This window comes from Podarcis bocagei, assembly GCF_964188305.1.
Source record: "Podarcis bocagei genome assembly, chromosome: 8".
NCBI lineage: Eukaryota > Metazoa > Chordata > Lepidosauria > Squamata > Lacertidae > Podarcis > Podarcis bocagei.
This window is the reverse complement of record NC_138133.1, coordinates 31,316,681-31,336,011: the sequence shown is the minus strand read 5'-3', so window position 1 is coordinate 31,336,011 and position 19,331 is coordinate 31,316,681. Positions and strand designations below refer to the sequence as shown.

The following is a 19,331-nucleotide window of genomic DNA, read 5'->3' as shown; positions in this document are numbered from 1 at the left end:
TCAATTCCTAACTGCAGCTGCTTCCTCAAGCCCCATAAGCTTTACAGCAGGTTTTTAATTCTTCCTTTTTAAGTGGATTACATGGCCAGTAGTGGAGAGTCACACACCTTAGTGTACAAGAAAAAGACTACTCCAGTGTTGAAGGAGAAAGCGGTGAATTGTATTGCTCATCCCCAGTAATAGGGGGACTATTTTTAATTCTTAAAGTGCCACATGACAGCACTTCACCATATTTTAAAAATCCGGTCCAGGTATTTCAAATTAGCACAGACCTATTTATGTACTTCATTCTCAGATAATGGGGTGGGGGTGGGGAGGGGCATTTGCTCCCTCTCTCTTTTCCTGGTTAGAAGCTGAAATTATAGAAGGAAAAAAGAAGTAGATTTCTGTGAGATTGTTGGGCAACAGGCATACAGAGTTGTCCAAGGCAGGGATGTGTGAAGGGTTATTAGCAGTTTCACAGAAACCAGGTACAGTGCTACCTCGGGTAATAACATTCCTGCTTACGAACACTTCAGGTTACGAACTCCACAAACCCGGAAGTAGGTGTTGCAGGTTGCAAACTTTGCCCCGGGATATAAACGCAATCCGCTTCCGGGGCTGCGGGAGGCCTATGTAGGGAATGTGTGCCTCGGGTTAAGAACGCTTCAGGTTAAGAATGGACTTCCGGAACAAATTAAATTTGTATCCCGAGGTAGGTAAAGGGACCCCTGATCATTAGGTCCAGTCGTGACTGACTCTGGGGTTGCAGTGCTCATCTCGCTTCATTGGCCGAGGGAGCCGGCGTACAGCATGACTAAGCCGCTTCTGGCGAACCAGAGTAGTGCACGGAAACACCATTACCTTCCCACCAGAGCGGTACCTATTTATCTACTTGCACTTTGAGGTGCTTTTGAACTGCTAGGTTGGCAGGAGCAGAAGCAACGGGAGCTCACCCCGTCACGGGGATTCGAACCGCCGACCTTCTGATAGGCAAGTCCTAGGCTCTGTGGTTTAACCCACAGTGCCACCTGCGTCCTGTAACCCGAGGTATCACTGTATAATCTGATATTAACTTCACATTCCAAAAGTTCTGCTACAGAACTTTCAGGATTATAACTTTGCTCTTTAAAAAATTAAATTAAGAAGTTCTGAAGATTGAGGAATAAAAGTTAATACTCAAAGTAACTTTTTGCAATTCACTGCACTAACATAACCAATAAAATCATTCACTACTGTGGAAGCTTGAAAGTCGTAAGGGTGTCCACATAAACTCCTAACGATTAGACAGCAATTTACAGTACTAACAATTTACTTTAAGACTTACTTCAAAGCAAATAAGAGATTAGGATTTCTTTCTAATAAACTTGGATACAATTGTTGTGTTGTTTCAATGGCTTCTCCCATTCTTCCTGCTAAAACCAGTTTCTGAATTCCTGTGGAGAAAAAGAAGAAACAGATTAAGAACTGTACATTCCCCCTCTGCTTTAGCAAGCTCTTTCAATGCAACCCACATTGTCTAATGCAGCAGGTCTCTTTGAAGGCAACCATCAGCTGAATGGTGCTGGGAGAGTACCTTCAAAAGAAACCAATGTAACCATTCATAAGCTACGCTGTGGTTACAGAGATCACCCGACAGTGGTCTATCATCTGATGCCACTGTTACATTAGGTGATTGACAGATGTGTGTAGTCCTATTCACCTGTCAAATTTGGCCAGCAGAGGAATGCCTGCACCCCTGATATAGTTCCACACCCTTGATGTAGTTAAACATTTCTTGTTAAAAGTCCTCAACTTTCACCAGATTTTGCTAGACACGTTTGCAACAAATACTTTACATCAACTGTGAACTGCCCTGAGACCTCCAAGTTTAGGGAGGTATATAAATTGAATCAATCAATCAATCAAATCAACAACAAAATCCAGTATTTTTCAGAACATCTAAGTTGGTATGTTGGAACGGAACGAAAAGGGGGGGCGGAGCCTCTCTTATTACTGTACTTTGCTTTATTATATTATTTGGCAAACCCGCCCCCCCCCCGAAGAACCGTTTACATTAACTATAACAAGCGAGATTGGAAAGTTTTGTATTTGTTAATATAATATGGCTCTAAATATATAAATTGTGTGAAAATAATAATACTATATAATTAGGGCTTTTGATCTTTGATTTGATTGGAAGAGGATAAAAGATTCTCCAATGTGTGGACATCAGACAGAAGCAGAATCTCATTAACCGCTGGAGAGACATTAAAAAACCTTGGACAGTTTTCTGGAATCTGTGTGGGAGCTGTGTCACACTTTTAATTTGGAAATCCACCATGATTGGAAGTCAAGACCGGGCTGCAGAATTACAAATCGTCATAGGGGGAGGCAAGCCTTTAATATGTCATTATATTTGTGTTTCCAGTTTGATTTGGTAAATTTCCCCTGGAAAGGCTAATGTTTGATGCAACCAGTCTGGGAAAAGCAGACGCTTAGATTTGATTTTATCGGAACTGAGTAAAGATGGTGGCTGCCAGCAGCGAAAAGACTTTCGGATTGATTCGGCAGAAACACCAGCGTGTGAGATGCTGCGAACTTACAGAGGAGAATCATAGACATAAAATCCACACAGAAACACATCATTGTTTTAACTCACAACTCAGAGGCTGTGAAAGAATGAAGGTCAACAACAGAAAGAATTAGAGGAACCATCGGAAATTACTATGAAAAGCAGTAGAAGTATGAGATGATCAGAACCCTCTGAACTTGAAGCATAGGAAGTCCTATTAAAAATTTATAATTTGGCAAAATATTCAGACAATTTGATATGTATAATTTGGAATATTTAATGTGATTTGATTGGATTGTTAAAGTGGAAAATTCAATAAAAATGAATTTTTAAAAATAAATTACAGTATTTTTCAGACTTACTTTGTCTATTTTTAATGGAAGCCAATTCTTCTAGTACAGTCTGATCAGTAGATCTAGCAAAGGCCTCTGCTGTTGCACAGTACCCATGATGTACCAAATAAGATGAAACCATCCTGTAAAAAGTGAACATATGCAAGTAAATACATAGCCTGGAGGCAACTTTTCAAACAAAGAACTCAAAATCCTTGAGAAGTGGTTTTGGTAAATTTACTTTATGAAACATCCTGGGATAATATTCTAATATTCACTTTTAGCACTACAAATTAATTTAAACAAGCAACTTCCATGCAGAGTTACCACTTTTTCATGTTTTCAAATGAAACATGTATGCTTATGTATATTTTAAGTATGCAGCAACATTTATTTGGCTGCTTGTTACTAGGATACTGAAGATGCAAAACATGAGAGTGGCCAAGGTAACAACCCTGAGACCCCCTGCTCTTACTTCCTATTCAAGACAATGGAGCTAGTCTAGAAGAGTTAAGTGATTTAATGCTGCTGCTAAATCAAATATTTAATTTAGGCATACAAAGCAGCACTGAGCATAGGAAATTTCTTAAGCTCTGAAACCTAAGGCAGTTCTGGATATTAACACAGAAGAGGAGCAATCAGCAGTTCCCTGGAGGGGCAAACAAACTGCACTTAAGGTTGCTGGTGCAAACTTTAGCATCTTCAGCTGCAAGGTAGAAATAGGCTGATAAATGGTATGTTAATTTTGTGTTTACAGAACGGAGAGCATGTGCAGTATCATTCCTCCCTTCCTCGTCCAAAGCAGAAACAGTAAAAACTGGAGCACCATGTCCATACAAAATGGAGGGCAAATAAATATATCAATCAATTAATTATATGCACATGGCCAAGATTTTCAGAAGCTACTCAAGAGACAAAAAACAACAGTATTTGAAGTTTGTATGGTGGCATCATTACTACTATAGCAAAAAGAGATATTGTCAGGTGCTTCTGTTGTTTAACTGGCACAATCTAGTATAAACTGATAGCACTGAATCAGAAATTAATGTGCATGTCATCATTCTATCATTATTGTCAGATACTGGCGTGACACAAAGTGTGCAAGTCTTTTAATTGTTTTATTATATAGGAAGCAGACCTAGAATCATTGATTGACAAAAGGTAACAGCTACTTCTCATATTACTTAATCCAAATTTACACATATTGAAGGAGACTGTCATGACACAGATTTTAAAAAATCAAGATGCATAGATGCATGGGATGATTTTTGCATTGCTGAAGTTTGAGAGAAAAAGGTATTGCAGTTACCAGTAGGCATTGCTTTCACATCCATGTACCTCTCTCTAGCCCCCTTCACTACACAAGAAGAAACATTATTCTACATGAAGATAATGTCACCAGACAAATACAAATGACAGTTTAACAGGTGTTGCAAACTTACCTCCACTGACATAAAAGTATGCAACAACATATATGCAGACTAGGATTTCTAAGACTGAAGAGACTAATTAAATCTCTTAAATTTGAATAGAAATTTAGGAAGGACTTATTATAATCTTCAAATGCTTACTTTTGAATCATAGTCTGCCATTCTCCTTCCCGATCTCCTATAGGAAATCGGTCGATCTGAGCTTGAATTTTGGTTCTCCATTCTCGCATATAGTCTTCAATATCAAATACAAATGGATGCTGTCCAAAATTCGCATCCACCACTTCTCCTGGTGTTTGAAGACCAACTGTAGGATACAGGTTTGGCTGCAAGAGATAATTGCAATACATACTTTAATCTCTCAAAATCCAAATCTACTTTAAACTGGCATGAAAGCAAATTACTGGATATACAGAGCAACAAAATGAGTGCAAATGCCACTAGCAGAAAACAAAACTGAATCACACTTGCCCACCCATTCTCTAAGACAGTGGTTCTCACCCACTGGTGTGGCAGAAGAGGATGGCAAGTGTGGCGGGAAGAATCAAGGGCAATCTAAGTGATATTTAAACATTTCAATGTAGTGTAGTATAGTATAGTATTAGTAGAGAAGAAATTTTATATACACACAACCAGAAGCAGTATTCACGTCTCTCTTCAAGAGCATTGCCTATTCTTCTACATCTCCACAACATATTGTTGTGAACAGGGATTTCAACTGACAAATATGAAAAATCAGAAAAGAGAAAGGTTTCTTTGTGTTGTTGAGGAGACGAGTGTTTGACTCAAATTAGACCGAATATAAATGAGATTACCGCAAATAATAATAATAATAATAATAATAATAATAATAATAATAATTTATTTATACCCCGCCCATCTGGCTGGGCTTCCCCAGCCACTCTGGGCGGCTTCCAAAAGAATATTAAAATACTATAATACATCAAACATTAAAAGCTTCCCGAAACAGGGCTGCCTTCAGATGTCTTCTAAAAGCCTGGTAGTTGTTCTCTTTGACATCTGGTGGGAGGGTGTTCCACAGGGAAGGCGCCACTACCGAGAAGGCCCTCTGAGCTGGACCTCAGTGTCCGGGTAGAACGATGGGGGTGGAGACGCTCCTTCTGATATACTGGACCAAGGCCGTTTAGGGCTTTAAAGGTCAGCACCAACACTTTGAATTGTGCTTGGAAACGTACTGGGAGCCAATGTAGGTCTTTCAAGACCGGTGTTATGTGGTCTCTGCTCCCAGTCACCAGTCTAGCTGCCGCGTTCTGGATTAGTTGTAGTTTCCGGGTCACCTTCAAAGGTAGCCCCATGGAGAGCGCATTGCAGTAATCCAAGCGGGAGATAACCAGAGCATGCACCACTCTGGCGAGGCAGTCCGCAGGCAGATAGGGTCTCAGCCTGCGTACCAGATGGAGCTGGTAAACAGCTGCCCTGGACACAGATTTGACCTGTGCCTCCATGGACAGCTGTGAGTCCAAAATGACTCCCAGGCTGCACACCTGGTCCTTCAAGGGCACAGTTACCCCATTCAGGACCAGGGAATCCTCCACACCTGCCCACCTCCTGTCCCCCAAAAACAGTACTTCTGTCTTGTCAGGATTCAACCTCAATCTGTTAGCCACCATGCAACCTCCAACCGCCTCCAGGCACTCACACAGGACCTTCACTGCCTTCACTGGTTCAGTGGAGGTAGAGCTGGGTATCATCCGCATACTGATGAACACCCAGCCCAAATCCCCTGATGATCTCTCCCAGCGGCTCCATGTAGATGTTGAAAAGCATGGGGGAGAGGACAGAACCCTGAGGCACCCCACAAGTGAGAGCCCAGGGGTCTGAACACTCATCCCCCACCACCACTTTCTGAACACGGCCCAGGAGGAAGGAGTGGAACCACTGTATAACAGTGCCCCCAGCCCCTCAAGACGGTCCAGAAGGATGTTATGGTTGATGGTATCAAACGCTGCTGAGAGATCCAGCAAAACTAGGAAACAGCTCTCACCTTTGTCCCTAGCCCGCCGGAGATCATCAACCAGTGCGACCAAGGCAGTTTCAGTCCCATGATGAGGCCTGAATCCCGACTGGAAGGGATCCAAATGGTCCGCTTCTTCCAGGCGTGCCTGGAGTTGTTCAGCAACCACTCGCTCAATCACCTTGCCCAAGAATGGAAGATTTGAGACTGGGCGATAGTTGGCTATCGTGGCCGCATCTAAAGATGGTTTTTTAAGAAGCGGTTTAATAACCGCCTCTTTCAGCGGGTCTGGGAAGGCTCCCTCACAGAGGGAAGCATTCACCACCCCACAAAGCCCATCGCCCAGTCCTTCCCGGCTAGCTTTTATAAGCCAGGATGGGCAAGGATCAAGGAGACAAGTGGTTGGTTTCACTCGTCCAAGCAGCCTGTCCACATCCTCAGGGGTAACAGATTGGAACTGATCCCACACAACTTGACTAGACAGGACTCTAGCACTCTCCCGCCCCGGCCCTGCTCCTACGGTGGAGTCTACCTCTTCTCGAATCTGAGCGACTTTATCTGCAAAAGCAAGCTCACACCTCTCACTGAGTTTGAATATATACTTAAGGTACGTACGTAAGAGGTTCATTTATAATTATATTTTGGGAATGATTAATGTTCGTACATAGCTGCATTGTTTTATACATTCTGAATGCCCCATGATCATATTAAAAAGCAGTTGTGTTCTATGTTATAAATCAAGCACTGCTAGGAGTTGTTTCTTTTTGTTTTCCAATGTATTTCTTATCAATAAAAAAATTGGTGTAGCATGAGCAAATTTTTATTCTGAAAGTGTGGCCTAGAGAAAAAAAGTTTGAGAACCACTGCTCTAGGGTTTCAACAGAGGTCTTTCCAAGTCTTACCTTCTGCTGCTAGAGATTATATCAGGGACCTTTTGCATGCAAAGGATGAGCTCTGCTACTAACTTATGTCCCCATACTTGTGACTCCTATGCAATCTAAATATTTGCTGAAGCATCAAAAGTCATAAATGCTAACACAATGTACTAACACACCAAATGGAAGGCAATGTTTATAGCATTTTGCCAATATTCTTGTGAAAATTGGAAGTTTCATAAAAACCTCCAGTAAAAATGAGAAACATTTGTTCCAATTGCAAATTGTTGTTTTGCTACCATGGTTGTCATTTTAAAATACAAAAAAAAGGAAAAACACATATTATACAAGTAGGGAAATGTGTATTTTACATTGGAATGCTATTGAATTTTTTAGTATGTTTATCTTACCGGCAAATCCGTGAAAGCAATACCTGTAATCAAGAGATATAAATTAAGATTTGTGCTGCCACAGTCACATAGAAAAATGTATTTTAATCATACAACATACTTAGTGCTCATATAATCTAAGCTGAGCAGCTTAGATCTCAAGAGGACAGGAAATATTACTGGTTAGTTATTCTCATTTTTTAGAATTTACTTAGGTGTACTCTTATGCAGTTAAGAAGCAGGCAGAGTGTACCTATGATAATGCAACATAAAAAGGCAATAAAAACAGGGATGCAGAGTTGGCAAGGGGGTTATCAACTCCTGTTTTACCAGGTAAATAATAGTTTACACAGTTTACAGGAAAACTTGTTAAGAAACCTGTATTGCCAAGGAATGAACTAACATAAAAGTTAACTTTCAGCATCTGTTTTAGGGAGATGGCAACAGTATGTAGCTTACAGTGGTACCTCGCAAGACGAATGCCTCGCAAGATGAAAAATGCGCAAGACGAAAGAGTTTTCCGTTTTTTGAGTCGTTCCGCAAGACGAATTTCCCTATGGGCTTGCTTCGCAAGACGAAACGTCTTGCGAGTTCGTTTCCTTTTTCTTAAAGCCGCTAATAGCCGTGCTTCGCAAGACGAAAAAACCGCAAGACAAAGAGACTCGCGGAACGGATTAATTTCGTCTTGCGAGGCACCACTGTATTTGAGAATTTGTTTTTTACTTTAAAATAACCAGCCCATGGATTAGAGCTAGATTTCACCTCCACGAGCAAAAGGGATTCTTCTATCCATAAAATGCTTTTGACTCAGGGGAAACACATTGACTTTTGCCAATTTTCCCATCAGCCTCCAGCACAAACTCCCACACTGCTCTACAGAGTATTCCAACCCCCTGAAGCAGACTTCCTGAAGGAGCACAGTGCTGCAAGGGGAAAGGCAAACTGGCAAAAGTTACCTCTCTAACTTCTGTCACAGCATAAGTGAAGCCTAGATACAAACAACTGCAAAGCTATTACAGTGGTACCTCTAGTTACGAACATGATCCGTTCCAGGGTGCCGTTTGCACCCCGAAAAGTCCGCAACTAGAGTAGCACTTCCGCGCAGAGCGCGATAGAGCGCTTCTGCACATGTGCAAAGCGCACAGAATGCTTCTGCGCATGCACATGCAGGAAAACCCGGAAGTATACACTTCTGGGTTTGCCACATTAGCAAGCTCGAAATGCGCAACATGAACCTAACACAACACAAGGTATGACTGTACCAGATTACCAATATATTTACAGTTTTCATTATTATATTAATTTTGTTCTATGTTTTGCTGATAAAAACCCGTAAGAACTGTGCAAAATGAATTTTGGCTTGGGGAGCAACAGAATAGAAAGAAAATATGATCCTAATTATTGAGATATAGAAAGTCATACGGTAAGTTGCCTCTAGGCTGAATGTTTATTTTGAATTTGATTTTCTTCCACTTTTGAAGTGAGCAATTTTGTATATTAACGTTTGCAAACTTGGAGCTCTTTTGAAACCCCAAAGAGCTACTGACAAGAGCCCTGACAAGTGTCCTCCTAGAACTGAGGAAACAGTATTTGAACTTTCTTTAACGTTTTCTTTCTGTGCTGAGCTCCAACAACAAAGTAATATGTAACATCTTAAATTTGGAAAGAGTGCTATCACCATTTCATTAGGCATCTTGATATACAGTGGTACCTCGCAAGACAAAAAACGCGCAAGACGAAAGAGTTTTCCGTTTGAGTCGTTCCGCAAGACGAATTTCCCTATGGGCTTGCTTCGCAAGACGAAACGTCTTGCGAGTTCTAGCAAGTTTGTTTCCTTTTTCTTAAAGCCGCTAATAGCCACTAAGCCGTTAATAGCCGCTAATAGCCGTGCTTCGCAAGACGAAAAAACCGCAAGACGAAGAGACTCGCAGAATGGATTAATTTTGTCTTGCGAGGCATCACTGTACATTTAATTATCAGTGACTCTTCTTCATACCCAAACTATGTCCGTTCTTTGTGTAGAAACAGGTATTGTTGATAAGGTTTACACAACAGCCGATGACATCACCAGTTGTAAATGTTGGACCGTAGGGTTGTCCAGTTCCAGAGGAACAAAATGAATGTCCATCATCTCCATGGTACCCATATGAATGCTTATCCCAACCTTAAAACAAAACATGTAGCATTTAGCTTTGCAGCACATCAGATGATGCATCTGAAAATAAACACAACTGAATTCAAAAAGGTTACGCCATAGGCATATGCCTAAAATAAGCATAAGACTATGCATAAACTGGAAACACAGTTTAACCTCAGGGCTGGGGGGCAAGCACAGGAGAAGAGTATTGGAATGCTGGAAGGAAATTCAGATGTAATGCAATATTTATCTTATCAAGCTAAAACTTACTTTACTACTTTAAGAAAATGAAATATATGGGTATGTGACTTGGAACATAAAACTGTACTTCAGCATATTTATGAAATTTTAGAGTATAAATGCTTTGCTGTATTAGAAAGACTCCAAAGTAGCATTAGAGCTGCAGCAGCAAGCTGCTAAATCCAAAGGCCTCTTATCATAGAACAAGCAATACAAAGAAGCACAGAGATGAGACTTCAGAGTGTTTGGTAGCATATTTGTGAGGCTGGAGGAGAGAATAAGTTTTAAAGCCTGGGGCAGCAATAGGTGATGCAGAGATAGAGGATGAAACCATGAAGTGTCGGGATACTAGATTGGGAGGATGGGGAAAGTGCCTTTCAGTCAGCACCACCTTCAGTAAGCTCATTTAAGCTTAATGGACTTTACCCCTAAGTAGACATATATAGAATTGTACTGGAATGTGAATAGGAGGAGGAAAATAAAAACGGTTTTGAAATGGAACTTGGGGTGAGGAGAAAGATAAACCTTCCCATCACTGCTTATGGAGGGAAATTTAAGAAACTATTTGAGGGTGGGATCAGGTTTGGATAACTTTATTAAGTGATGGATGTGTCAGCTGGAGTATTTTTCTTGCTTGGAGAGCATTTTTACAAAACCCTACACTCACATGTGCGGGCATAACTTACAAAATGCTAGCGACAGGATTTTAAGGTTTTTACAGGTTATCTGGATTAGTATCTAAAAAAGATGTACTGATCAGCATCTCACAGGAATAAAGCAATGTTTTAATACAAAACAATGATTTCTTATCATACCTGGTAGTCTGTTCATATTCACACCTTGAGCAGAGAGCCCAATCCCCATATAACTGTAATATTGAAAAAAAAAAGTTTATCCTTTTTGAATTTCAAATGACCACTTCAAAACAGCAACATTGCAAGAAAATCTATTTGCTACTATTGAATTAAAGAGGTATGGATTGGCATGACAACTTAACAGTCAGTTTCTCATATAGCACAATATATCACACATGCTCTTTTGACAGGTACTACATACACATTTCATTGAGAGGTGTGAAGTTAGATTTGTGGTGTAAGCAATCTGGACTGGCTTCTGTAAACTTGGGCCAATGCAAATACAGGATGTTTCTATGCATGTGAAAAGAACAATATTGAGAAAAAACTTGCATTTTGGTTACACTGCTTTTGTAACCCAATAGGAGGTGATTTGGTAGATGGGCATGGATTGGCCAAAATGGTCTTTGGACTGGCCAAAGTAGTAGGCTATACTACAAACAGGAAGGGGAAATGGAAAGCTTATTCCTTCTTGTAACTTTTTTGTAGACCCAGTGTGACTCAAACCAACACTAAGAAAAAATTGCACAAAGCCACCTGTTACTTTATTTTTTCAATATCCACAACAGGAACTGATACCTTCAGGAGAAGAAAAGCTGATTAGGGGTCCCCAACATCCCTATCCATCAAGCTCTGATTCCCCACTACTCTGTTAGCTAAACAGGGTTTTCTGCATTTTCCTCAAAGAGCTTGCCTAATGTCTCAGCAAGATCAATACACAAATGAAATGCAGCATGCCAGCATTTCTAAGATAAAGTGTCATCATCAAACATGGACTATTAGCTGGTAAGGCTATAGCTTAAGAGAAAATAAGCTAAGTAAGAAGAGAAAGAGTAAAGGAGCTTCTTCCTAACAAGGGAACATATTCTAGCATGAAGAAAACAAGTTATGTAATACCTCTTGGAAGTATAGGGACATTGTGAAATGCAATGAATAGGAGACAATAAAAAGGAGTAAAAATTAAACTACTGAGGTTAAAATCCTACACCTACTTTCTTGTGAGTAAGCCAGACTGAATTCAGTGGGTTTGACTTCTGAGTAAACATGCAGGATTACACAATTAAAAGGCATTTTAGGCAAACCTATTACGATTTCTACCAAGCTGTAGAAAACATCAGGAACCTTGGTGAGTGTAGTTCTTCCCAGATCCTAACCCACAGTCTATGATCCACATACTGTTAGCTACGTAAAAACTGGCATGAATCAGACACATCAAGCTCCAATAGCTGATCAAGTATACCTCTAGATACAATCACTATGGCAATTCATGTCTGATTAATCAATTTTCTTCAGATAAATGCAATAAACTATAGGAACATGAAATTCATTTCAGTAATAATTCTACTCTTCAAAATATATCCATATGTTATTCAGCCTCTTAATGCTACTTTGATATACAATGGTACCTTGGTTCTTGAACTTAATCTGTTCCAGGAGTCGGTTTGACTCCCGAAACCGTTCGAAAAACCAAAGCGCGACTTCCAATTGGCTGCAGGAGCTTCCTGCACTCAAGTGGAAACTGCATCGGACATTCGGCTTCTGAAAAACGTTTGCAAACTGTAACACTTACTTCCAGGTTTGCGGTGTTCGGGAACTGATTTGTTCGACAACTAAGCTGTTCAAGAACCAAGGTACCACTGTAGTTCACATATTCCCGTTTCACCATTGACAAATACAGGATAGAAGGTAGCAAACTGACCAGGTATACCCACTGAATCCAGGCTAACCAAAGTTAATGTTTAAGATCAAAGTCCAAAATCAGCATTGCCATACAGTGGTACCTCATGTTACGGACGGGATCCGTCCCAGAGGCCCGCCCATAATGTTAAATGCAACTTGAAGTGCTGCACCTGCGATTTGGCGCTTTTGCGCATGCATGAAGAATGATTTAGCACTTCTGCGCATGCAGCAAATCCTGGAAGTAACCCATTCCAGTACTTCCAGGTTGCCGCGGGATATACGTGAAAAGACGCAACATGAAGCGGACGCAACACGAGGTATGACTGTACTGACTTTCAGCTTTTCTAGCACTTGCCCATATCTACAAAAGCTGTGAATTATACATAGGTGCTTATTGTGTTATCCATACAGCACTTTATAATCCAAACCTATTGTCACACCCTCAACCACTGTCGTAACCACATTGCAACAGATCCTATCTGTTCACATTTTGCAGATAGGAAGATCTGGAATCGACCATAGTCACCAGACCCATACTTCAACTTAAAGGTAAAGGTAAAGGGACCCCTGACCATTAGGTCCAGTCGTGACCGACTCTGAGGTTGTGGTGCTCATCTCACTTCATTGGCCAAGGGAGCCGGCATACAGCTTCCGGGTCATGTGGCCAGCATGACTAAGCCGCTTCTGACGAACCAGAGCAGCGCATGGAAACGCCGTTTACCTTCTTGCCGGAGCGGGACCTATTTATCTACTTGCACTTTGAGGTGCTTTCGAACTCCTAGGTTGGCAGCAATGGGAGCTCACCCTGTCGCGGGGATTCGAATCGCCGACATTCTGATTGGCAAGTCCTAGGCTCTGTGGTTTAACCCACAGCGCCACCCGCGTCCCTACTTCAACTTAGGTCTTCCAAAGCCATCTAAAACAGTTACTTCATATTATAGCCTCCACCACAGATGCAAATTTTGACTCTAACAATGCAAAACATTAAGGTGTTAAAACATTGCAGTATGAATGGCTTTATCGGCATAGAGAGCCTTTTAGTCAGAACAAGTCTTATTCCGAGATTACTTCTTTGAGATTCTCCCAAAGGCAATTACTAATTGAAACTCTTTGTTGCCCATGCTGGAATTATCAAGAACTTCAGTTCTGCACTCCAGTTATAATATTTCCAAGACTGGTTCTTTAAATCAGGCAGCAATTGAGACTTTTCAACATCAGTGCCCCAGAAAAAGATGCCACCAAAACAATCTGTGAAAGCTATGATCAATTTGTGTCCTAGATATTAACTTTCTGCATGCTAGATAAGCAGGATTGTAGAGTAAGACATATCAATTCCAATCACAGAGATCAGAATTTTCACATTCTACACTGCAGTAAGCTATTTAAAACGAGTGGCAACATCTAAATTCACTAAAATATTATCACAGTGAAAGGAAACCCAAAGAATACTATACTCTGCTTACTAACACTCTAAGGAGTGCCCAGGTGCTGTTCCTATGTTCATAAAGGCCAGCAAAGAATACAACTCAAGCAATTCTGGACTCCATCAGACTGTTACAGTAAATACTTATCAATGGAAATGAATTGTCTGCTTAAAATTCAATTGTAACCTTTCATGCCAAAAGTGAATCGAGAATTTGATTTCTCTAGACTATTTGTGGAAACTTGGGTCTGCAACTCTAAAATCAATTACTAGGATTAAATTTTAAACATGTGGAGAGAGCTTGATTAAGTATCTACTACTTTTACCAGATCTGAACAGAAAGTAGAATCTGGACATTTTTCAACATGAACACTAAATTATTGTTTTAGCAGAAATAGATGTATTGTATAAATTAAATTGTTTCTGAAACAAAGGTGCACTCAAACCTTACCCATCTCTTCCTTTGCTGACAATTTTAACTTCAAAATAGTATATTCCACAAGCTGCAGGTATGGGATGAGTAGCTCGAACAGAAGCAGCATCTTTTGGAGTTTTTCCATGGCCTGAAAAATATATTAAAATACACATTTACTACTTCATATAATATAAGAAGTGTGATTGTAAATAAAACAGTTAGGAAATGAAACATTCACTTAACTATTTCCAGACATCCTATTGGCACCTGCCTAGGAATCAATACTAAATCCATTGCAAAACCGAAGCCTCTTAGCAGGCTAGTAAAATGTGCAGGTTGGTAAGTTTTGAAGGTTTATTTACAGAGTTCCATTGCTCCAAGTCTGGTCCCACTTGATATGTAGCCTCACATCAGACAATCTCTAGTCCAAATTTCATCATGTTTGATCATACATTTTGCTTAACCACATATCTGCATTATGCAACATGGTTTTTAATAATCTGAGCTGCAATTGTGCACATATGCTGCTTAAATCCCACTGACTTCAACAGGATTTAATCATCCCAGCTGTGCACACGATTGCACTCCTAGTGTATTGATATTGTGACACTTGGTTTCTGCATCGAGGACTTGTCAAATTAGAGAATATGAGTTTTAAGTAGCCTTGGCAGAAAAACAGGCATTGGCACCTGCCACCGAGAAAAGCGAATTGTTGTATTTCCCAGACCAGTATCTTGACTGATCACTGAATGTATTTGCAGACATAGGAGTTACTTTGATACCTGCATATCATCTCACTCAGAAATACAGAATCTTAAAAATGAAATTTGGGGTTACTCCCACATCTGCATATACTTTCAAAGGTGAACCTAAGCATCAGCTGTCAAGAGTATTATGAAAAGCTCTGGTAGAATCAGTGTTTTTCTTTAAAAATGTTTAGGAGTACTCTCATTTTCCTACTCATATTGAAATACTGCCCCTCAATGAGGCCAAACTTAAGATTCACAAAATGTTTAAGGATATGCGTACCCCTGCGTACCCCCAGAAAAAAGCACTGGGTAGAATCATAGAACTGTAGAGCTGGAAGGGAACACAAAGGTTATCTAGTCCAACCCCCTGCAATGCAGGAATCTTTTAGCCCAACTTGGGGCTCGAACCCACAACCCTGAGATTAAGGACCTTTTTTTGTCTCCCCACCTCCAGCTACTCTCTGAAGACTGGAGACAAAATGCTCTTAAGAATACTGCTACCATGGTGTCATTCAGATGTTGTTGGACTACAACTTTCATCAGTCCCAGATCAGGGATTAGAAGTTGCAGCAACATCTAGAGGGCACCACATAGGCAACCCTTGCCCCAGTCTGGAAATGTTTTATTATTTTGATATCTGATTGCAACCCTTCTTCCTTTGCACTAGAGTAACGTATCAGTGAGTGAACTGGAACTTTGTCCGAAGCAAAACATAGAAGACTATTGCCACTAAGTTTTGTATCATCTTTCGCTTTGACATCTGCTATATAAAAATATTCCATCAGCATTGAACATCAAATATTTTTAAATTGGTAGTTCAACAGATATAAATCATTATCTTATCAGCAATGAATTATCTAGTTTCTCCAGAGTTCCTTATTTATTGTGAAGAAAGGGTTAAAAAATACTTATTTTAATATATTATTTGATCAATCAAATAATATTTCAGCATGTCATCCAACAAAGATGCATTTTTGTATATGTTATTCAGCTGTGTCTCAGCACTTAGAAAATGTTAACACAAACATATTACTGGATTTACAACTTAAAAAACAAACAATCCTATGGATGTTTACTCAGAAGTAGTAACTCCTGCAAAATTCCATGGTACTTACTCTTAGGTAAGTAGGCACAGGATTGCAACTTGAGGGTACAAGCAGACATGCATAGGTTGTGCAAGCCCACTATGAATGGTAATCACTGTACGTAAACACATGTACGTGTTGCTCTTAGAGCAAGCTTGTTATTCTAGTTTGGAGCTAAAGGTAGATTACACAGCACTGATTGGTCAATTCTTGTGTCACATTAGGAAGACCCTCTCCTCCATTTATTATGAGTATGGTTGTGAACAGTGCTAATTTGTTGAGTCATGTGACACAAAGCTTCGCCCCCCCACCCCTTTGGAGTAGATTAGGTGTAAAACAAACTAAAATAAAAATAAAAAATCAAATGTTTAAGCACATAGCATTGTGGGTACTTTAGAAAACAGAAACAGAGCAGGCAGCCCACACAAGTTACAGCAAAACAATCAGCATTCAGTTCAGGGCCTAGTACATTTATGTATTAAAATGCATTATTTATGTTATTCAGGGTGCAGAAGAAACTTGTCCCCCTGCACCTGTTTCCATATATGTATTTTATTTACAATGTCTACACTATATTAAGTAGAATGCAATTTTTAAGTAGGGTTTTCATTTTATTTATGAATGTCCCAAAGCTAACTATATTATCAGTTCATTAAGAGTCAATGCTGAGATGGATAGGATTGAACAATCAGCATTTACACTTAAATGATCTGAAAATTAATGTAGGCACCATGATGTATGTATGCTACTATTTCTGAGCAATGCAGTGCAGTGCAATACTATTTCTGAGCATTGCAGCACAAGAAAAAAGACACCACTAAATATAGTTTTACATTAAGTCAAGCCATAAGACATAAGTATTCTATACTAAGAAAGTACCACACAAGGTAACACAAAGCAACAACAAGTGATAGTTGAGACAACCACAAATTAATCCCCAAAGTGTAGGCCACTACATAATAACCATACCTTAGCAAGCAAAAAAGAAGCTGAAAGCATTACACACATGAACCTAACAGGAAGTTCAAAGTAATGCTTGCAACTTTCTTATATACAGTGTTTCCATACAACACAGCACTTCCATATAACTCAGTGCATGGATGCATGAACACACACACACACACACACACACACACACACCAACAAAGCAGAACGACACTCATCCTAAGCAGAGGGCTTGGGAAATTTTAGATTCTGGGTTTAGATTCCTTTGTGTTCATCAGTAATTTTACTTCAATTTTAACATTTTATACTCTTCAAAGTCTAACTACACTGAAGGCTTCCCACTGCCCTTCTATACTCATCTTATAATCTTACAAGAAGAACCTGCTTTTCATTGCCAACTCTTTAAACAGTTTCATATACAATAGGTATATTTTTTTCTAGATTCACATTAACCAGCCACCTCCTCTATTTAAAATCGTATCTGGGTTTTGTATGCCATTTCCAGAAGCTGCAGAAAAAAACCAATCTGTTACAAGAAACCCCCACCCTAGTAGAAAATTCAGTTTCTTTTATTTGATAACGTAATACACCCCACTGTTGCTTGTGAACATAAGGGGGAGAAATCTGTCAAAATATATTTTGGGGCTACTTGTAATGTGATAAACATTTTGAATTCCTGGAAATGAACAATGTTTTTCTAACCTATTTTCCTCACTTTTCCATGCTCAGTAGTTTTACATTTGTTCTTCCAACCTGTATTGACCTTTGCACTTTTGCTAAACAAACACACATTTCTTGCCATAACTGGTTATTTTTAATTGGACACGTCACAGTGACTGACTTGCTTTTCTCCTCCCCTGACCCCAAGCTGTTATTCAACAAGAGAACTGATCGGCTGAGTTTGTTTATCCTCTTCCCCCAAACCAGAAAGCAAAGGATCCTTCGAGTGTCCCTTACACATTTGAGACCAGTGGAGAGAGACAAGCAAGGAGGGAGGGATAAAGCCAGATTGTCTCCACTTGGCTGTCTAAATTCTTCGGAAGACCCAATGAGAGCTATTTCCTGTTGTTCTATTTTTCTACATTTCCCCCTCCCCCATGATGGTTCCTTCTCAAGATGCTTCTGTTCCCCCACTAAGGAAAGGATATGTGAGATTTGGGGAGTGGGGTAGAAGAGCAATGACCTCAAATTAAAGTCCCAAATGTCTTTCTTTACTCACACATATACACCCCACCCTAAGATTATAGGAGTGAAGGTTTGACTAAAAGGTAATCCGAGGCCTAGCTTCCGGAACAGGCCTGATTGCTCAAAGAGGTGGTATTGGGAGAGGGGGGCGTAGAGAAAGAAAAACAGAAAGGATCAAGGAAGGAGTTAACTGGGGAGGGGGGAGAGCAGGTGCCACCAGATCTATCTGTGGGCGAGTTGGGGAGCTTGCAGGACTGGCGTCAGCATTGTCTGCCGGGGATGGCCTCGCCCTCCCTCCGTCCCTCTCACCTTTGTAGTGGACGCGCAGGTTGTTCTGCGAGAGGCCGATGTAGCTGAATTTGTCCTTCGGGCTCCAGGAGCGCGGCAGCGGCGTCTCCTGCTCGTCCACGGCCGGGTAGAGCCGCTTGAGGCGCCGCTTGAGCTCCTTCTCCTGCTCGTTCAGGGCCGGGTCGCCGCCGTGAGGGAAGGGCGCCGGGGCGCTGCTGCTGCTGCCGCCGCCGCCGCTCCCGGCAGGCATGGGCCCAGCTGAGGCGGCGGCGGCGGCTGTTGTGGTGGCGGCGATAGCGGGCGGAGGAGGGGGCGGCGGCGGGGCCGAGGTGGCCGGCGGCGGCGGGGGAGGCGGCGGCGGGTGGAGCAGGAGGGCGGCCGAGGCCGGTGAGGGAGTAGGGTTGCCCGGGGCTTGAGGAGCCGTCGCCGGGAGTTGCTGCTGCTGCTGCTGTTGCTGCTGCTGCTGCCCGGACATGCCGGCCTCCTCCTCGTCCGCTGTCCCAAGTGAACTGAGAGGAGGCTTGAAGGAGGTGTAGTATAATATAAAACGGGAAGAGGAAGCCCCAAACCGGAGTGAGACCCGGGGAAGAAGGAAGAGGCGGCAAAGAGAGGCTCCGCTTCTTCGGCTGAGGGACCCGACTGAGCTCGCGCGAAGGCGAGCAGGGGGGTTGGAAACAGACGGAGCCGATGACGAGCCGGCGCGTGCGTGCAGCGGCTGGCCTCGAGCTCGGGAAGCTGCGCGCGGCGATGTTGACGCGGGGCGCGCGAGATCTTGGGGGGGGGGGCGGGAGAGAGA

General features: G+C 41.4%; 2 protein-coding genes across 3 annotated transcripts in view; one reads left to right on the top strand and one right to left on the bottom strand.

Moving 5' to 3' along the window:
- NOL7 (nucleolar protein 7) overlaps positions 1 to 2,873 on the top strand; it is a 17,121-nt gene extending 14,248 nt beyond the window's left edge. The window contains exon 9 of the transcript XR_014011062.1: positions 2,195 to 2,873. The gene's annotated coding sequence lies outside the window, so the exon portion shown is untranslated. The remainder of the gene's footprint in view (positions 1 to 2,194) is intronic.
- The window catches only part of RANBP9 (RAN binding protein 9), a 27,334-nt gene extending 8,003 nt beyond the window's left edge, over positions 1 to 19,331 (bottom strand). The window contains exons 1-8 of one of the 2 annotated variants that reach the window (XM_081206362.1): positions 18,557 to 19,331; positions 14,320 to 14,431; positions 10,727 to 10,779; positions 9,531 to 9,698; positions 7,556 to 7,578; positions 4,437 to 4,621; positions 2,896 to 3,008; positions 1,307 to 1,415 (exon numbers count right to left, since the gene is read on the bottom strand). In XM_081206362.1, the coding sequence (XP_081062488.1) occupies positions 1,307 to 1,415; positions 2,896 to 3,008; positions 4,437 to 4,621; positions 7,556 to 7,578; positions 9,531 to 9,698; positions 10,727 to 10,779; positions 14,320 to 14,431; positions 18,557 to 19,010 (1,217 nt within the window). In that variant the 5' untranslated portion in view covers positions 19,011 to 19,331. The remainder of the gene's footprint in view (positions 1 to 1,306; positions 1,416 to 2,895; positions 3,009 to 4,436; positions 4,622 to 7,555; positions 7,579 to 9,530; positions 9,699 to 10,726; positions 10,780 to 14,319; positions 14,432 to 18,556) is intronic. The other variant, XM_081206361.1, reaches the window with a different exon arrangement.